This window comes from Rhinopithecus roxellana, chromosome 1 (assembly GCF_007565055.1).
Source record: "Rhinopithecus roxellana isolate Shanxi Qingling chromosome 1, ASM756505v1, whole genome shotgun sequence".
Lineage (NCBI taxonomy): Eukaryota > Metazoa > Chordata > Mammalia > Primates > Cercopithecidae > Rhinopithecus > Rhinopithecus roxellana.
Window position 1 is genome coordinate 59,139,149 of NC_044549.1, and position 19,727 is coordinate 59,158,875.

The 19,727-nt window shown below is 38.9% G+C and overlaps 1 protein-coding gene across 2 annotated transcripts in view; it reads left to right on the forward strand.

The window, feature by feature from the left end:
* The window catches only part of TAFA1 (TAFA chemokine like family member 1), a 565,991-nt gene that overhangs the window by 430,585 nt on the left and 115,679 nt on the right, over positions 1-19,727 (forward strand). For both annotated transcript variants that reach the window (XM_030938323.1, XM_030938318.1), the window contains exon 3: positions 4,077-4,217. In XM_030938323.1, the coding sequence (XP_030794183.1) occupies positions 4,077-4,217 (141 nt within the window). The remainder of the gene's footprint in view (positions 1-4,076; positions 4,218-19,727) is intronic.

Consider the following 19,727-nt stretch of genomic DNA (forward strand, 5'->3'; position numbering starts at 1 on the left):
GAAAAGATGCAAAAAGCATGAGTTTTGGGATCTAGTAGACTGGGGTCACACTTATGTGATTCTGGGCAAGTTATTCAACCCCTCTGAGTCTCAGCTTCTCATGTGTAAAGTGGGGACAATACCTTGTAACGTTGCTGGAATGTGTATAATTAATACAGCGCCCAGCATCCAAATCAGAGCCCCAGAAATGGCAGCGAGCTCCAAGAGTAGCAGAGAAGCATTCCTTTTTCTCATTGACAGCAGTGCCATGAGGGACAGGCTTTGGACCTTCAGGGCCCACCTTGTTGTCAGTATTATTTAACTCAGTGTAGTAACTCAGGCAATCTGGCATGTCTGTCATTGTGTCCGTTGACTTGACTGTAAATCATATGAGATTCAAAATACATCCTGAGAGCTTTCATGTGCCTTGTGCCATTTTCAGTCATAAATATTGCTCCACTCTTGTATTAGAGCCAAGAGGTGATGTTAAAATTAGTGGCATTTTCGTGAAGTGTTGAACTAGCTATTACTGACTTGACCGAGGGTATTTGTAGCTGACAATTATAAGCTAAAGTGACATGATTGCAGGTGTCTGAGTTAAAGAGTGTAATATATGATTAGCCCTATTTCATTAACTCGAATCCCAGTGTTGTGCATGTGGAGATATAAGGCACTCTTCCATGAACAAGTTGCAGCCTTCTTTCTTCTACTCAGTGTTTTGCAAGAGCCATTTATTTCTTCTCCTTTGCTACCTTGTACTTCTCCAACTCCTCCTGTACACAGCTTACCAAGGTGATTGCCCTAGAGAAATACCTGTACCACACTAGTCCTTTGTTCCAAAAATTCCCATTCATTGCTGTGAGGAAACAAGCAATGACCTTGACCCTAATCAAGCTTACAGTTTGGCTAGGGCACAGACATGAACAACTACACACAGGAAATGTGTAGGGTGCTAATAGAATGAACAATGGTGGAAGTGAGGAACATTCTCTAAGGAACTGACCTTTGAGTTGAGCTCTAAGGAGAGTTAACTGGCAAAATCATTTGTGTTGGAGTGAGGAGGTTGGAGGTATGGGAGGTAGGAGTGAGTATTCCGGGAGAAACCATATCTTCAATCCCTCTAAGACAGAAAGTGTGTTATTTATATCTTTGTTGGCACCAAAGATAAAAATTTATATCTTTGTTGGCACCAAAGATATAAATTTATACCTTTGTTGGCACCTAGAAAGATATAAATAATATCCAGTCACTCTGGTATTCTTATTATAGGAAGCATATACAGACTCTTTACATGTGTCAGGCTCAGCGCTAACCCCTTTACATGTGTTCTCTCTGTTTTTACTCACACAACCCTGTGATACAGATGTTACTATTATTCCCATTTTACAGGTGAGGAAACTAAGGCATTCAGTAAGTGACAGAGCTGAGATTCAAACTAAAAGAGGCTGATGTGAAAGCCTGAACTCTTCCCTCCCATGGAGAGAAACATAATTAGTCTACTCAAAATCAAAGACTCTTGTGTTTCTTTCATGTTAGGCCAGGGTTTCTCAACATCTTCACAATATTAATCTTTTAGACCAGATCATTGTTTCTATGGGAAGCCATCCTGGGCATTGTGGGATGTTTAACATAGCCCTGCTTCCTTCCTGAAAGATACAAGTAGCAGTGTGCTCCAACCAGTGATGACAATCAGAAATATCTCCAAACTGGCCAGCTATTATTAGCGGGGAGGGAGCAACATCACACCTCGCCACCACTGCACTGAGGATCACTGCATTACACAGTTCTCAAAGGACAGGATGAAAGGATGAAACTGTCTCTTAAGTCTTCTCTCTTCCCTTTCTCCCTCCTTTTCTTTTTTACAATGTTTTCTAAGTGTCCATATGTATCCTTTGTGTACAGGGGATGTATTCTCATCCATACAGTTTATCACACAGTAATTTGTATATAGAAGTTGCTTAACAAATGCTTGGTGAATTTTTGCCAACTGTATCCTAAATGCCAAGAATCCTAAGTGGTCCGGGTCTATTCTGAACTCCAAACTTGATGTTGAGAAAGTTGACTCCTGCTTTCTGGTCACTTGGTGTATCTTTTGTGTATCTCTAGAGATCTGGCATAGCTGATTTCCTGTAGACCAGAAAGACCCACTTGGATGCTTATCAACCTTTACATGGAGTCGGCAGTTCACCTGCTAAGAACCTAGTGGAGGGTGACGCACATTAGTTTGCCAATAAATTCTGATGAATGCATGGATGAGCTGTTACAATTAAGTCAAGCTATATGACCAGGCCTGCAGTTTGAAACATTGTTTAAAGCACCTACCCATTTTCTCCAGCAATTCTTTCTTTCATTTGTGGATGAAGTCTAGATTTGGGAAATATCTCCCGAATAGATTGTCTATTTACCCCCCCCCCCCTTGAAGTAGTCAGGCAATGGAAGGGAGAGCTGATTTCTGGGCAGTTTTTCTGGCACTGTAGCTTCTGTATCACTGGAGTGTCAGTTGTTGTCAATAGAGAGAGCTCAGAGAATCTTAAATCTGATGATGACACAAAAGATGGCTCCCAAAATATGCATTTAAATCAGGCAGCATCTTTATTGAGTGTGTTAGTTCCAGGCATTCATTGCTTTACTGCCTCTCAATACCTACAACCCAGAATTGCCACATCTTGAGGGCTATGTATTGGTATTCTTTGTTGCTTTGGAAGTACAGCACTGTCCTCTCTGTGATTACGTATAGTAGAAGAGAGTCCTTTTGTAATTGTATTTCATGGAAACTGTTTCTATAATTTCAATTACTTTCCTCAACCCCTCTACATGTACTCCCAGAGGCTCGAATAGTCATTGAGTTATTTCTTTTTTTTAATTTTTTTTTAATTTTTATTTTTATTATACTTTAAGTTCTAGGGTACATGTGCATAACGTGCAGGTTTGTTACATATGTATATTTGTGCCATGTTGGTGTGCTGCACCCATCAACTCGTCAGCACCCATCAATTCATCATTTATATCATGTATAACTCCCCAATGCAATCCCTCCCCCCTCCCCCCTCCCCATGATAGGCCCCAGTGTGTGATGTTCCCCTTCCCGAGTCCAAGTGATCTCATTGTTCAGTTCCCACCTATGAGTGAGAACATGCGGTGTTTGGTTTTCTCTTCTTGTGATAGTTTGCTAAGAATGATGGTTTCCAGCTGCATCCATGTCCCTACAAAGGACGCAAACTCATCCTTTTTTATGGCTGCATAGTATTCCATGGTGTATATGTGCCACATTTTCTTAATCCAGTCTGTCACAGATGGACATTTGGGTTGATTCCAAGTCTTTGCTATTGTGAATAGTGCTGCAATAAACATACGTGTGCATGTGTCTTTGTAGTAGAATAATTTATAATCCTTTGGGTATATACCCAGTAGTGGGATGGCTGGGTCATATGGTACATCTAGTTCTAGATCCTTGAGGAATTGCCATACTGTTTTCCATAATGGTTGAACTAGTTTACAATCCCACCAACAGTGTAAAAGTGTTCCTATTTCTCCACATCCTCTCCAACAACTGTTGTTTCCTGATTTTTTAATGATTGCCGTTCTAACTGGTGTGAGATGGTATCTCATTGTGGCTTTGATTTGCATTTCTCTGATGGCGAGTGATGATGAGCATTTTTTCATGTGTCTGTTGGCTGTATGAATGTCTTCTTTTGAGAAATGTCTGTTCATATCCTTTCCCCATTTTTTGATGGGGTTGTTTGTTTTTTTCTTGTATATTTGTTTGAGTTCTTTGTAGATTCTGGATATTAGCCCTTTGTCAGATGAGTAGATTGCAAAAATTTTCTCCCATTCTATAGGTTGCCTGTTCACTCTGATGGTAGTTTCTTTTGCTGTGCAGGCAAACCGGTTTCAGCAGCACATCAAAAAGCTTATCCACCATGATCAAGTGGGCTTCATCCCTGGGATGCAAGGCTGGTTCAACATTCGCAAATCAATAAACATAATCCAGCATATAAACAGAACCAAAGTCAAGAACCACATGATTATCTCAATAGATGCAGAAAAGGTCATTGAGTTATTTCTAATCAGTGTCCCTGTTCTTTCTCTCTTGCCAGAAGGAGGGACGTGTGAAGTGATAGCAGCACACCGATGTTGTAACAAGAATCGCATTGAGGAGAGGTCACAAACAGTAAAGTGTTCCTGTCTACCTGGAAAAGTGGCTGGAACAACAAGAAACCGGCCTTCCTGCGTCGACGGTAGGTACCTGGTTTTACCTCTTGAAAAGTTCATATGGCATTCACTGTACATAATGTAATTTCTCATTTTATCTGCTATGGTTCCAGATAATGAACAAGGTGCATCCAAAGCGTTAAAAAGTTATACAATTGCCAGCCTCAGCAGAGTTTGAATTCTTTTTTCTCTGGTGCTATGATTTCAATGTTTTTTCTCCAAAAAATCCATGTTGAAATTTGCTTGCCGTTGCAGCATTGAGAGGTGGGACCTTTGGGAGGTGATTGGGCTGTGAGGAACTGTATTAGTCCATTCTCACACTTCTATAAGGAAATACCTGAGACTGGGTAATTTATAAAGAAAAGAGGCTTAGTTGGCTCATGGCTCCACAGGCTGTACAGGAAGCATGGCTACGGAGGCCCCAGGAAACTTTCAATCATGGCAGAAAGTGAAGCAGAAGCAAGCAGGTCTTACATGGCCAGCAAAGGAGGAGGTACTACACAATTCTAAACAACAAGATTTTGTGAGAACTCACTCACTATCATAAGAACAGCAAGGGGGAAGTCTGCCTCCATGAGCCGGTCACCTCTCACCAGGCCCCTGTTGCAACACCGGGGATTACAATTTGACATGAGATTTGGACAGGAACATAAATCCACATCATATCAGGGAGCCTGCCCTTATGGGTAGAATTAATGCTAATATAAAAGGGTAAGTGTATACTTCTCTTGCACACTTGCCTTTCTGCCTTTCATGATGGGATGATGCGGCAAGAAGACCCTTACCTGATGCCTTCATCTTGTACTTCCTAGCCTTTAGTACTGTGAGCTGATAAATTTCTATTCATTATAAAGTACTCAGTCTCAAATATTCCATTATAGCAGCACAAAATGGACTAAACTTCTGGGTTCTGGGGTTTCAAATAGCTTTATTTTGAAATTTTTTAGAGCAAATTAGGGTAAAGGAATTTTTTTCAGGTCAAGAAACTTGAAGGTCCAGCTCATTTGGGAAATGATTTTGGACTAAGGCTATAGAGAATGATGATGGTGATAATGATAATAAATATAGCAACACCTAACATTCATTCAACACATATTTAATGAGCACTTACTATATGCCAGGTACCACTCTGGGTGCTCCAGAAAAACTGATGAATAAATAGAATTGTCCTGAGTCCTCAGTATGGGTCAAACCCTGTGCTAAACACTTCTCATGCATTATTTTATTTAATCCTTCCAACAATTCGACAAAGCAGTATATTTTTTCTTTATTGTGATATAACAGATCCCAAAACTTAACAGCTTAAAACAGAAAATATTATGTCGTAGTTTCTGCGGGTCACGAATTAAACTTATGAGGTTCTGGCTTAGAGTATCTCATGTGGTTGCAGTCAAGATCTGAAGGTTTGACTGATATGGCAAAATGGTTTTAAGAAGGTTTGTTCACATGGCTGTTGGGAGGTGGTCTTGGTTCCTTGCCTTGTGAACACCCTCTCATAAGAAGCTTGGTGTCCTCACAACATGGTAGCTGGCTTCCCTCAGAGTGAGTAATCCAAGAAAACAATACAGAAGCCTTTATACATCACCTCAGAAGTTACACTTTGTTATTTCCACAATATCCTGCAGGTTATACCCACCAGCCCCTATTCATTGTGGTGGTAGACTACAAGGGCTGGAAGACCAGCAGGCAGGGAACATTGGGGGGCACCATGGAAGCTGATTACCGTAAGGAGATACATTTTTCTCTACCGCTTTCAACATGTAGAAACCGAAGCTTGGAAGGGTTGAATAGCATTCCATTCATCCCATGGTTGATAAGCCATGGCTCGAATGACTCTTCAGCCCAGCATAATGGACTCTAATACCAAATTTAGACCACTACCTTTAAGACCGTTTTTTTTTTTGTTTTTGTTTTTGTTTTTTTTTTTTTTTTTTTGAGGCAGAGTCTCACTCTGTCGCAGGGGCTAGAGTGCAGTGGCCGGATCTCAGCTCACTGCAAGCTCCGCCTCCCGGGTTTACGCCATTCTCCTGCCTCAGCCTCCCGAGTAGCTGGGACTACAGGCGCCCACCACTTCGCCCGGCTAGTTTTTGTATTTTTAGTAGAGATGGTGTTTCACCGTGTTAGCCAGGATGGTCTCGATCTCCTGACCTCGTGATCCGCCCGTCTCGGCCTCCCAAAGTGCTGGGATTACAGAAGACAGTTTTATATGTTACTGCCAAACAATGAGTCCAAGGTGCAAAGGGACTATAAATCTCTCCTCCCATCTTTGTGTTTCGTCATTTAGAACTGGGTGTGCATTGATTTTCAAATCCTTTATTTAAGAAATCAGGAGGAGGACTCAAAGAAATGAGTCACCTGCTTAGTTCACGTAACAGGACATTGAACCTGAATCCCTTGGCTTGGTGTTCATTGTTCTTCCTCTAGATATAGATAAGGAAGGATACCTTCTAGATCGATTCATGTTATGTATTTTCATTATGGATCAGTAGGTGGTTAGAAAGAGAAACACACTCAAGCTAGGCTAAGTAAAGAGGAAGTATTTTAAGAAAATAAAGGAATCTCGGTGAACCAATTATAGGAAATTTAGCCAAACCTCTTGGAATTTGTGAAGTCTTCAGGCAGCTGTCGTCTCATTTTCTTTGTTCATGGAACATACTGTCTCTGATCTCTGTTTACCTAATTCTGTCCTGTGTAGACTGTCTCTTTTCAAGATTTTTATTTTTACCTTCTCATAAATGAGAGAATGATATAAGGCTTTTACTTCCATGGTACTGACTCTAATGTCTCTCAGCATGATTGTATTGCTTCAGGGCACACATATATTTGACTCAGTTTCTGTGTCTTAATACATTATCTGAGAAGACAAGATGTGATTGGCCCAACTTAGGCCAATGCGTCAACCTTTGCCCAACCAGTCACAGCCAGAGGAGCAAGCTCATGTGGCATATACAGCTGTCAATTATATGCCATGGGAAGGTCAAGCTATTTTATTTTTTAGAGACAGGGTCTTGCTAATACATCTATCCATAAAATGGCTTGATTCATTTTTCCCAAGAACTGTTTGTATTCAGTCTTACAGTTTATAACTATTTTTTAACAAAATAAAATTTATTTGACAGATGTAACTTTAATTGTTTTTTTCAAGTGGCATTATTCTAGAACAAGAACTTCTGCAAAAATTCCTTCTGGTGATTGGTCCTTGGGAAAAGACATGATACAATTTTCTTGACCACGTACCATCATATTTCCTAGAGACAGCCATGGTAGAGAAAAAGGTTTGAGAATTGAAGAAAGTTTGAAATTCAGCAACAGTTTTTCATAGAATAACATGGGATATATGTGAGAAAGATTATGTATGGTAGCCTCTGCTTAGCCTTCCAAAACATGATAGTGTATTAAAGGCTCTGAGAAGTTCTGCAGACAAGTAACTTATTAAACTTGAACACAGTATTTCTCAAACTTTTAGAACCTTTTTAACTGTAACTTTTTTTTTAATCTCCTCTAGTTCCCAGTGTTCCATGCAATAAACTTGGGGCTATGATGCTGTGGAGTCTGTGTACTATGATTTGTTTCTCAGGATTATCTTTCAAGTCTTCTGAGTTAATGGATAGTGTGATGCCTGTAGATAGCTCAGTGTGTTTCCTAAGACTGGCTGGCCAGACAGTACACAACTGATCCTATACTGATGTGATTTATAGTATCTCAGTGACATATTGGACTCAACTGCAGCTTGGAAATCATCTAGAGAGCTTCCAGAGCAAGCATAGTATGAAAAAGCTTAAGCCCCTATATATATTCACAAATATTAAATGTTTTAGGGGACAGAGAAGATGACCTATTTTGGTTCTGCCATTTGTTACTTGTCATCCACACACAATGAAATACTGAGATAATGAATTGCTGTGGTGGATCATGGATGCATGCCACAAAGGCTGGCTGTGGTCCCTTCATAACTGACTCTGTTTGAAACTTGCTTTGTTCTTTTTAAACACACCCAAGCTTGTTCAGTAGATGGAATGCTGAACACGTATGACTTTATCAGAAGACATTTATAAAGGGAAATTCCGTTGTTCTTATTAGAAGAGGATCTTGTGTAGCATCTTTAGTGAAGTGATGGCATTTTCAGGTATACTTTCTGAATTGTGTGCAAATCCTCTTTGAAACAGCATTTAGTCCCCAGCTTGGCACCTAAACATGTACAGAAGTGTGAGGGATCCAAGTCTGCATCCATAAGAGGAAGAAGAGGATGAATGTACAAGAGCTGTCAAAGCTTTTTATAGTGCCTAATAAAAGATAGTTGTCTACATTTGTTCCTCCTAACAAAGACAACTGGAATTCAGTCATCATATATATCTGTCCAAGAGCAGATGTTGTCATCTTTCTGTTTGTTTGTTTTCTGGTTTTGAGCAGCAGTTGCCAGTTGCCAGCCCAGTGGCAAAAACCATTCTCAGACCTGTTCCTGAGGTCGGCAGACTATTGAAAAAATTGACTTTGCATGCCTTTAAATGGGACACTCCAGTTTCCTACAAGGCTCACTATTTCTTATTATTACACTGGACTCTGACAGGTTGATTTCCTGCCTGATCCTTAAAGACAATGGAATGTGTGGTAACTAGCTCATACAGTCATTTCCCTACTAATTTCAAGTGAATAAACTAATTTTAAATAGGTTTTTTTCTAAAAAATTAATTTTGTAGAAAAATATACTCTTTAATCAAAGTAATATATATAATCTGTTGTGAATATAAATGTATGCGTATATTCCATAATAGAAATATATATGAAAACATCACATCATACCCCATAATTATTTATCAATTAAAAATTTTTACAAAAGAAATGTATGTATATAAATATAACAAAGAAAGAACACAAATTAAAGTGATTCTTCATTTTTTTTCTTTCCCACTAATCCTCTCACATCATAATTGCCAGAGGAAATGATCCTTGTCATATTTCTACATATCCTTACAGAAAATATTTTGGTACATGCAGGCCTACAGATACAGACATGTAAAACTTTATAAATATGAATGATATTATATTGTATAGACTGGTCTAAACCTAAATTTTTTAGCACAAGGAAATATCTTAAGTAGTTCACTGAAAGAAATAAAAATGGCTGGTAAACATGGAAAAAATGCTTACTATCACTCAGATGAAGAAATGTAAATTAAACACTGGACTACAGTGTTTCATCAATCAAATAGGCAGAGATGAAACGTTTGGTAATACCCAGACTTAAGGAAGAGAGAGAAAAAATCACATTTAAATCATACTCGGTGATAAATGACTTACAAACTCAATTAGTTAGCCATTCTTCTCTATGGGATTCACCAAAAAAGAAGATGATAAATAGGAAATTTTGTGATTAGACTGGCTGTTTGGGGAACATAGTACAAATTATGTGCAGTATAATTGCAATGACTTTAGCAACATCTCTTGGATGTTTAATTCTCTGCATTTTCTCAACAGGATCAGATTCATGACTGTGGGTATCATCTAAGAAATATTTCAAGAATTTTGATGTTATTTTAATGTGAAGACTATATATAAAGTTATATTTAGTGCATATACTAGACTTAATGTAGAAGTCTCATTGTAAAGCCCATCTATATAGCCACTTGAAAGAAGCAAAATTCTCTGCATAAACATCTGTCACGGTGTGTATGTCGTGTGTGTGTGAGAGAGAGACAGGTCATGGCACAGCACACCTGAAATCTTTGTCAGTTAGCTAGCTGCCATAAAACTTGTTTACACATAACCTCAAATTCACAAAGAAATTTCCCCAAAGTAGCCCCCAAGTCATTGGTTTTCATTTATCTCTAGAGAGCTCAGGTGTTTTCAAATACCTGGTCTTCTCTGATATGATAGCACTTTTCATCCTTTCTTTTTCCAGAAAGCAGGAAAAATGTTGTTCTAAATCTAAGGAGTCAGCTCCACATCCCTTTAGCTGGGCTGCAGCCTAGATAAGGCAGGATTCTAGGGTCCTGTGTTATTAATGTGCTGTCCATATGAATAACAAGCAAATCTTGTGAATTATTTCATACTTCTAGGAAAATCTATAGCCCTGTCCTTCTGCAACAACACTGGAAGCTGCCGAGGATACCGGTACATTTCTATGTGGAAGAATCTGATAACTTTATATAAGGAAGTAGTAAAACTTGTATCCCCTTCTGGGACTTGTGTATAAACTTATACAGATGAGTAATATTTTAAAAACTTAATGATATATATGTTCCTCCATCCTCTGAAGCTCCCTGAATTTCTGAAAACCTACCACCCCCCTCCATACAAGTTCAAACAGCAAGATATGAATTACCCATTGATACAGTTTGGCTGTGTCACCACCCAAATCTCATCTTGAATTGTAGCTCCCATAATCCCCATGTGTCATTGGAAGGACCCAGTGGGAGGTAATTGAATAATGGGGATGCGTTTTCCCATGCTATTCTTGTGATAGTGAATAAGTCTCATGAGATCTGATGGTTTTATAAAGGGCAATTCCCCTGCACATGTTCTCTTGCTGCCACTGTGTAATTTGTGCCGTTGCTCCTCCTTTGCCTTCTGCCATGATTATGAGGCCTCCCCAGCCATGTGGAACTATGATAGTCCAATAAACCTCTTTCCTTTATACATTACCCAGTCTTGGGTATTTCTTTATAGGAGTAGGAAAATGGACTAATGCACCCACTAACCAGAGAAGAGAGGCCCAAACATGTGGAATTTAAATGTAAAACCTATTAAGGTACTCAGATTTAAAATTGAAGAATGAGTTTTTTCCTGTTCCCCAGACTGTTGAGAGCAGAGGGAGAAGAGGAAGGAAGGACCATATGGGTAGCGGGATGTGGCCCACTAGAGTAAAGGCCATCTGTGACTAGTACCAGAGAGATGTGACTCTACCTAAAGATCCATATCTCCAACCTCCAGCCAAGAGAACACTGTACATGACAGCTCAATACACTTTGTTCAAGCCATTTTATTAGCTGCCTTCAAGTGAAGACCATCCATTAACAGCAGCTAGATATTGCACATTGATTTTCCAACAAGAGTCATAAACCACAGGCATCCTTAGACCTCCTTAGCCTCCTACCCTGCATAGGTGACCCCCAGGAAATGAGAGGAGAAACCTGGGTTCCTAGATGGGTGGAGTAGTCATAGGAAGGAAATCTTATGCACCAACTATGTAAGAACGGATGAGTTTGAGATCACCAGTTGACCTAGGACATTGGTGGGACACTCTCACCTTCCCCATTTCACCTGTTTCACTTATGAAATGAAAAGCAAGTCCAATAATATCTGATATTACTTGGTATTTTCATTATTGCATCATTTTAAAAATTGAGGGTAAAATGTAGTGGACTATCAATTAATATTACTTAGGCTCATAATTAATATTACTTAGGCTAGTAAAATGATTGGGCGGTTAACTAGCCACTCATTCAAAGGAAGATCACTTCCTTTAAATTTAGAATGACCTGCACATGCTAACTTAGAAGTTATCATTCCTGGTCTCCTTTGATGCCTACACACTAATTTTGTTTTATACTGAATGCCTCTTCTCATCAATGCTCTCCCAGGTGCAAGAAACCTAAACCTTCTCAATAGTGGTTCAAGTAAAAAGGGAAGTTATTTTGAGAATATACATGGGGTCATGGAATTCAAGGGCAGAGATTGCTCCACAGCATGCCTCGAGGCACCTGAAACTGACATACTGATTTCAGGAGGCAGCCTATCTGTGTTCCCCATAGCTCTATCTCATGGGAGATGTTGCCTTTCATCATGGGCTCATTTTGGATATCTGCCTTGTTCTCTTTTCTTTACAAACCAGGGAGGTTAAGTCCATCCATGTCAGCTGGCAATGATCTTCTCAACTCAGTGGGACACTACTTAGAGTAGTAGCCTGAAACTGGTAATTTTACTGGTTTGTAGTTACTGAGTTCTTACTATATGCTAGACCCTGTATATTGAATTTATTACTTATGTCATCCTCATAAAAGCCTTATAAGATAGGTACTACTATTCCCCCTTTACAAGGGAGGAACCTGATGCCTTAGAGAAGTTAGATTATTTCTTCCGGGACATGATAGGGATAGATATGAGACCCCATGTGGGAACTGCTGGAAATAATGGGCAGAAAAGAGGATCAGAAGTAAACGTAGGAAAGATTCAGAGTACCAGTTCACTTCTTATATTTGCTCCCTAGGAGAACAATAACACCATTCAGTCACACTAGCCTCCTGATTAAGCTCTTCCTCTAACATACAAACCATCAGCATTCATGTTCCCTATATTTACATTCCAAATCCATCCATTTCTCCTCATTCCCTAATTTCAAGACTGCCATTATCTAGACTCACATCTCAACCCTAGTTAATCCCTCTGATTAAAATGCACCCTCAATACCGCTTCTTCACACCATCTGATTCTTCATTACTCAACTTAGATCTCCAATTCCAGAGGTCCTTCCTGAAGACACTATGCCTAAAGTTAATAATGCCCACCTCTAGGTCCTTGGAACAGCCTGTATAACATTTCTCATAACTCACTGCAATGTACTATAATCTTTGTTGACTTGTGATCTCCTCTGCTAGAGAGTCTTATTAACTCATTCATTCATTCAGCAATTATTTTTGGAGCATTGACTATGTGCCAGGAATTATGCCAAATGCTTCATCACATAATGCTGAACAAAGACAGCCCCTTGCTCTCATGGAACCTACAGTACAGCAGGAGAGACAGACCATAATTTAATCATGCCTAAACACATACAAGTAAACCACACATTCAGAAGGATAAGAATTCTGTCCTTGGAGAGGATGCAATAACAAGGAATGTAAAGGAGATTGGGGAGCTAAGAAGACTTCCATGAAGACGTGACAGGAAGCCTGAAATGTGAGGTACAGCTCAAGCTAGTGGGTGAGCAGCATTGCAGGCATAGAAGACAGCGTGCAGAAAAGCCACAGGTTTTGATCAAAACATTGAGAGAAAACCATGGTGGTGGGAACCCATAGGACAATAACACTGCAAGAGACAGAAGGCTGAAAAGTTAGATAGGGCCAAACAAGAAGTAACCATAAGTAGTGTAGTAATTACACTGTGTGTCGCTATTACCTAACATAGTTCTTAAAACTGAATCATGCTAATCATGTACTTAGAGGGGGCAATAAAGGAATCTGTGGTGGGAAATTGTGTAAATCAGTCAACTTAGATTTTTGTGACTGAGGAGACAGCACTGAGAGCCCTCTATGGAGACAGAAATCTCCTACGAAGTGTCTGACAACAGATTTCAAAACCTCTATATTAACACTTCAGACAATGCCAAAGCAAAGCAAGCCAAATTGTCTTTTTGATATCACCAGCCTCCACACATGCTGTTACCCACACAGGGTTACTGTCACCTGAATGTCTCACTCACTCTCTACTCCCGACCACTCACACTGCTACAAAGAGTCCTCACAACTGCACACACACAGCAAACAAACAAAACCTTCAGATGGAAATTTTAAATCATTGCTCTCTTCAATTCTGCTTACTGTCTTAAGCAGTCTTGAGATACTGTGTTAACTAGGAGATTCTTTATACAGGGGAAGGGCATCTGGGTAAAGGGCTTCTCATTTAGGGTTTATTTTAACACGGTAGATAACTACAGGCTCATGTCAATTTATTTTTCTCCTGATTGGCACTTAAGTTCTTCAACTCCAATTTATTTCTTTATGGATTTACAACACCATGTTCTATGTAGCTCCCTCCTAACCCCTCACAAAAGCCTCTATAACACCTAATACCAAAGGATGCCTGACCAACCTTCCATGAAATCAGGGGTAATATAGTGTTGTAAAATTCAAATACAGGTGTTATAAGTCTATTTTGTCAAGAAAGAGTTGATGGAGAAATGGCTGTCTCTCACATTACCAAGTCCTGCTCCCTTTAAAATCTTCAAGCACATAAGTTTGAGAAACAATATAATAAAACCACATTTGTACTATAGAAATTGTCTATTGCTCTTAGCAGCCCTTATGCAAGAATTATAATAACTACAGGGACTGAGAGTTGTTAAGGACTGATACCGTGTCAGGTATCCTACTGAAAATCTTACCAACATTATGATACCTAATCTTTATAACAACTCATGAGATGGGTACTATTATTATTATCCCCATTTTAAAGATAAGGAAACAGGCTCAAGATAAGAACAGGCTTGCCCAGGGTCACATAGCTAACAGGTTGAAGAGTCAAAATTCAACCCCAGCAATCTGATAGTATTACTCATGAAAGACATTAAGATTGCATTCATTCTCAAAGAGACAAATGGAAATTTGTTATGGCAATTTAAAATCATTGTGACTTGGAACACACAGACTCCTGAATTTCAACTCTAATTCTGCCACTGATTAGTCACATGTCCTTAAACATATTATCCTCTTGGAATCACAGTCTCTTTTTCTGTAAAAAGGAAATGAAAATAATATAGCATCAAAGAGTTGAAGGGAATACTAAACAAGAAAATTCATATAAACCACAAATGTGTAATCCAATCTCCATGCATATTGTGAGCCCTCAATTATATTAGCAATAATGCACTCAGAAAATATCTTAAATTTGTATTTTCATTAATGAGTGCATTTCTACAACTTAAGGTAAGAAACCATGAGTTAAAACTGCAATTTTGATTGTAATGCCTGTACTTGTGTACCTTTTCCTCATTTGATTACCTTCAACCATAAAACAAGACTTTCAAACCTCCAGAAACGTGTGCAGAGAAACAAAAAGAAGCTGGTCATGACATAGAAGTCTGTATCCCATCAGGCATGAAGAGAGGAGACAAGTTGAAGGTGACATGCTGTGTTTTCATTCAGAAGTGAAGATATTGAGGACATCTTCTAATCCCAATCCAAGTAAGAGAAGACACTCATTTCCCAAGCTCCCATTGGTCGTCACAGCATCTCTGGAAATGAAATATCTCATATGCATGATGGAATTCAAAAAGGAACTAGGAGTGTGCATTTCACTGAAGATAGGGCACATTAGGTACAGATTGACTTACCCTTGACTTTGGTCTTCTCTTAGCCCTCACACAAGAGCTGCCTTTCTCTTCTCGCTATAGAGACTCCCTAGGTTGCTTCATTCATTCTCACGGCTTCAGAGACCCAAATAGCTCCCAAGTCTGTGCACCTAGCCTAATCCATTCTTCCAAACTCTAGGTCATTTTGTTCATGTAGTTATTAGACATCTCCATTCGGATTTCTCAAAGACACCTCAAATTCAATATGCTCAAAATGGAGCACACTTTTGTCTTTTTTCACTTCCTCATGGCCCATGTCCATTTTGTCATCAGACCTCCTTAATTCCTCTGCCTAATTCTCTTTCATCTTTTCCCTTCTTTCCATCTCAATTTCTATCCAATAACCAAGCTCAAGCCATTGTCACCTTTTCACCTTGATTACTGAAGGATCTTCATTCTTATTGCCTAAAGTCTTTATCATACACAGCCTCCAAAAACTAATCTAAGTCCTCCTGATGTAGGCTACTATATATCTTGTTCTTCCCTTTTCGGAACACAGTTTCCCACTTTAAGTTACATTTTAATACTCTCTTTATTTCTGTACAACAAATGCTGCATGAAGGCAAAGTTTATGAAGGTCTTGTTCACAGCTGCATGCCAGTGCCCAGCACAATGCCTGGTACAGATGCTCAAATAATTCATGTCTTTTGTACTTATGTAGTGGGACAAGATCAAATCAAAGATGGATTTATATTCCAGTTCCAGCTCTACTATGATCCTAAGTTTAAGTTTCCAAATCTGAAAACAGGAATTACAAGAACTTAACTTCACAATGTAATTATGAGAATTATTTAAGAAATGCATGTAGAGCACTTGGCACAGAATTAGTTCTCAATAAGTATTAGTCCTAACAATTGAAAGGATTGATGTGAGATACAGATTTGGTGGGTCATCTCTCGGACTCCTCACCGTTAAATGGAGAAATGAAGACAGCATAGGAACAATTCCCAGACTTACACTTGAGTGTTGTTTATGTGTAAAGGAGATTCTTTTGTCCTGAGTGTATCACAGACTCAATTGAACTATCTGTACTCTAAGTTTTCTGCAAAAGGATATCAGAGAAAAGTTGAAGTCCTTGTACTTGGTGGAATCAGTCAAAAACCCGATGTTTTTAACGTTATAGAGGCTACAATAATCTCTATCAACAAAACTGAATTGGCAATGAACTCTTCTAAGCATTTGTATCATCTGAAATAAACAAGTTTTTATGTTGTTTTCCTTTTGAGTTGCTGGTGTTATGTGAAGTGGTAACTTGGGATTAGGTGTGGACCAAGTTAGTTTTTGCAGCAATTGAAGGAACTGTTCGAGGAAGGCTCAACCATCTCCTCTGTACTTCTGTCTAAATACAGCCTCTTCTAGCGATGAGCTTGTTACAAGCAATAGAAGAAAACGTAAATATTTTCTTGGCTGCTTTTTACAATAAACTGAACAAAAACAGATTCAAACATAGAACCTTGTCAGATTCCATACCTAAGATGTCTGTTTTACAGTATATTGAAGAGCTTTGGCCCCTTCTTTGCATTCATGTGCTATGAATTTTTTTTCTTCCATTTTGATACAAAAAAAGATCTCAAGCAGACACTTGTTCTATCTATGACTGTTCCAGGAGGGAACAAAACACGTGTTAGGATGAATTTACACAGAACTTTTGACCACAGGTAGAATTACTCAGTATACTAAATGATTCTTCAGATGGGAAAGCACTACAAATGGCTTTGCCAGCCTGCTGACTGACTGACAGAATTTTGGTATACATTTCAGAGTTAACACAATTTGTCTAAAACTTGTCATTTTTGAGGACTTCATTTTGCATTGTCTGTGGAATTCAAGAGAAATATGTCTAATACTACCTCCTGTCTAAAACAAAAATGATACATGAAAGGCCCAAGAGAATGCCAAATCAGAAGATTCTTTCTGCAAGTACTAACCCTCTTTAATACTGAGCATCAGATAGGGTGACCAATAGGACATGATTTCTGATTCAATGATTATAAAGTTCAGGGGAAATGACGGGTAAACTGATGATTGCAAAGTTGTGTGATGTGTGCTGTGATGGAGATGAACTCAGAGTGCTCTGAGAGCAGAGGTTAGGGTGTTAAATGATGGAATGGGAAGGGTGATCTAGATGGCTTCTCATCAGAACTAACATCCAGTCTGGGACTCTCAGTGACTAGGTAAGAGGATGGGATCGAATGTCCATGGCAGAAAACGGCATGTGCAAAAGCCCAGCATCAACAAGAAGGATCCTGATGAATCCAAGGAGCTACAAGAAGTTCAGTGTGCCTGGGTAGAGAAGGGTGTGGGATGGGTCTGGAAATCTCATTAGGAATGAGCACATGCAGCAGCCTGATAGCCATGGTGGACATTGAAGCTGCCCAAAAGCAGTAGAATTAGGCACTAAAGGGTTTTATGTCAATGAATGATATGGTTAGATTTGTGTTTGGATGTATCACTACCTAGCACAGGAATTAAATTGTTTCTAGTATAATTGCTATTCATTGTACTTAGAACCCAGATTTCTAACCAATACAGAGAATAAACCCAAGAAATGTCAGAAAGGATATAGGTCCATTCTGATTTTTAGGTCAGTGCTCTGATAGTTAGGATAACAAAGTTACATCGCAGTTTTGCTGGCAAAAAATAGAGTAGAGATTATGAAAGAAGTAGTATCTCCCATAGGAAATCTTGATATCTTAGCCACATAACTGTGAATTCATGCTTTTGGTTTTGCATCAAGGATCATTATGGAAAGGGGAGTGTTCATTCTACTTACGGAGAAAAAGTAAGAAGAACTGAGATTAACATATCTTAACCATGTAAAAAGGAAGCCCTTCATATCAGGGAAATTGAAAAGTACGATTAACCTCCTGCCAGGCTACATGTTAGAATCACCTAGGGAGATTCTTTAAAATATCATTGGCTTGGACACACCCCTAGGTATTTTTACTTGATTGAGCTGAAGCAGTGCCTGGGTATTTGCATATTTTAAAAGCTCCATGAGGGATGCTAAGGGATAATCAGAGTTGAGAACCAAAGCTGTAGCGGTTAAGAGCATGGGCTGGGGAATAAGGCAGAGTGGATTGAAATTCTGGCTCTTGTTGAAAACACAATTATTTCTGTTCTTTTAATTTCTAATTTATAAACATTCCATATAGCATTAAAGGTGACTTATATGGATATTTCCAGAACAGTCAGATAAAGTGTAATATAGATATGAAAGGAATTCCACTCTTATCCCCTGCCCTTAGTCTCTTCATTTGTAAAGTGGGCATAATGGTATCTACCTTATATAATCTATCCTAGCTTTGAACATGTTAATAAGTAAAAAGATTTGTAAATACCTGGCATATAAATGTTTGATAGATGCAAGCTATTGTTCTTAACTCAGGTGAAGTTAATAGGAGAAACAGGACAGAGAGGAGAGAAATCACAAAGCATGTTTCAAAGACACCAATTAGTTTGGCTGAGGCCTCAGGGATTAATAGGTAAAAAATTTACAAAGTCAAGTTGGGGCCAAATTGCTTTCTTGAGCTCCAGGCTAATGTTGAAATTTGAGCAAGTGTTCATTAATTGGTCATCTAATAATGTAGTCCCCAAGCAGGTGAGACCAGCAGGTGTATATTGTACAAAATAGAATAAATTTAAGGATTGCTCAGAGTCCATTCCAAAACTTGGGCTCTGATTTGAATTTAACCCAAATGTGGAACCAACAGATGTCTCTGTGGAAAGTTGTGATTAAATCAGTGTAGAGCTTCACAAATGAACAGCGAGTCACTGGATATGAATAACCCTTGGCACTACAGGAAGGCAGATGCCTTTCCTGGTGACACCTTGGCTCTTGTTAGCAGATACAGCTCCACTTCTGTTGTCCAGATTTTGCCTATTTTATTAGAAAACTCTAAATAGTGCTGAAAACTGTTTCTGTTCTTTCCCTTTTTATTTATAAATATTTTATAAAAGAGCAAATGTAACTTACATGGATGAATCCCACACAGCAATGTAAACATAAAATGTAATATAGACATGAAAGAAGTAAGAAGACAGGGGAAATGAGGGTAAGAAGTTTAAGAGAAAGCTGAGAGGGAACTGAGAGAAGGTCACGCAAGCCTATAAATATGCCAGCAATGTGTCGCAAATTTGGCTGTAAGCCTTCTAACAGGCAATGCAAAGAGGGAAACAAGATTGGTTACAAGATTTAGAATGTTCCCAGCTTAATCCAGGCTGTTGCTTAGGAGAGAAACAGCTATTCTTGGCAAAATGTTAAAGAGAAATATGTCCAGGTCTACATAAAGAAAATATTGTTTAAAACAGTTGTGTTAGTCTATTTTCTGTTGCTTATAACAGAATATCTGCATCTGGTTAATTTATAAATAAAATTATTTCTTACAGTTCTGGTCTGGAGGCTGAGAAGCCTAAGGCCAAGGGGCTACATCTTCTTCCTAGGAGGGCCTTCTTCCTAGGAGTGACTCTG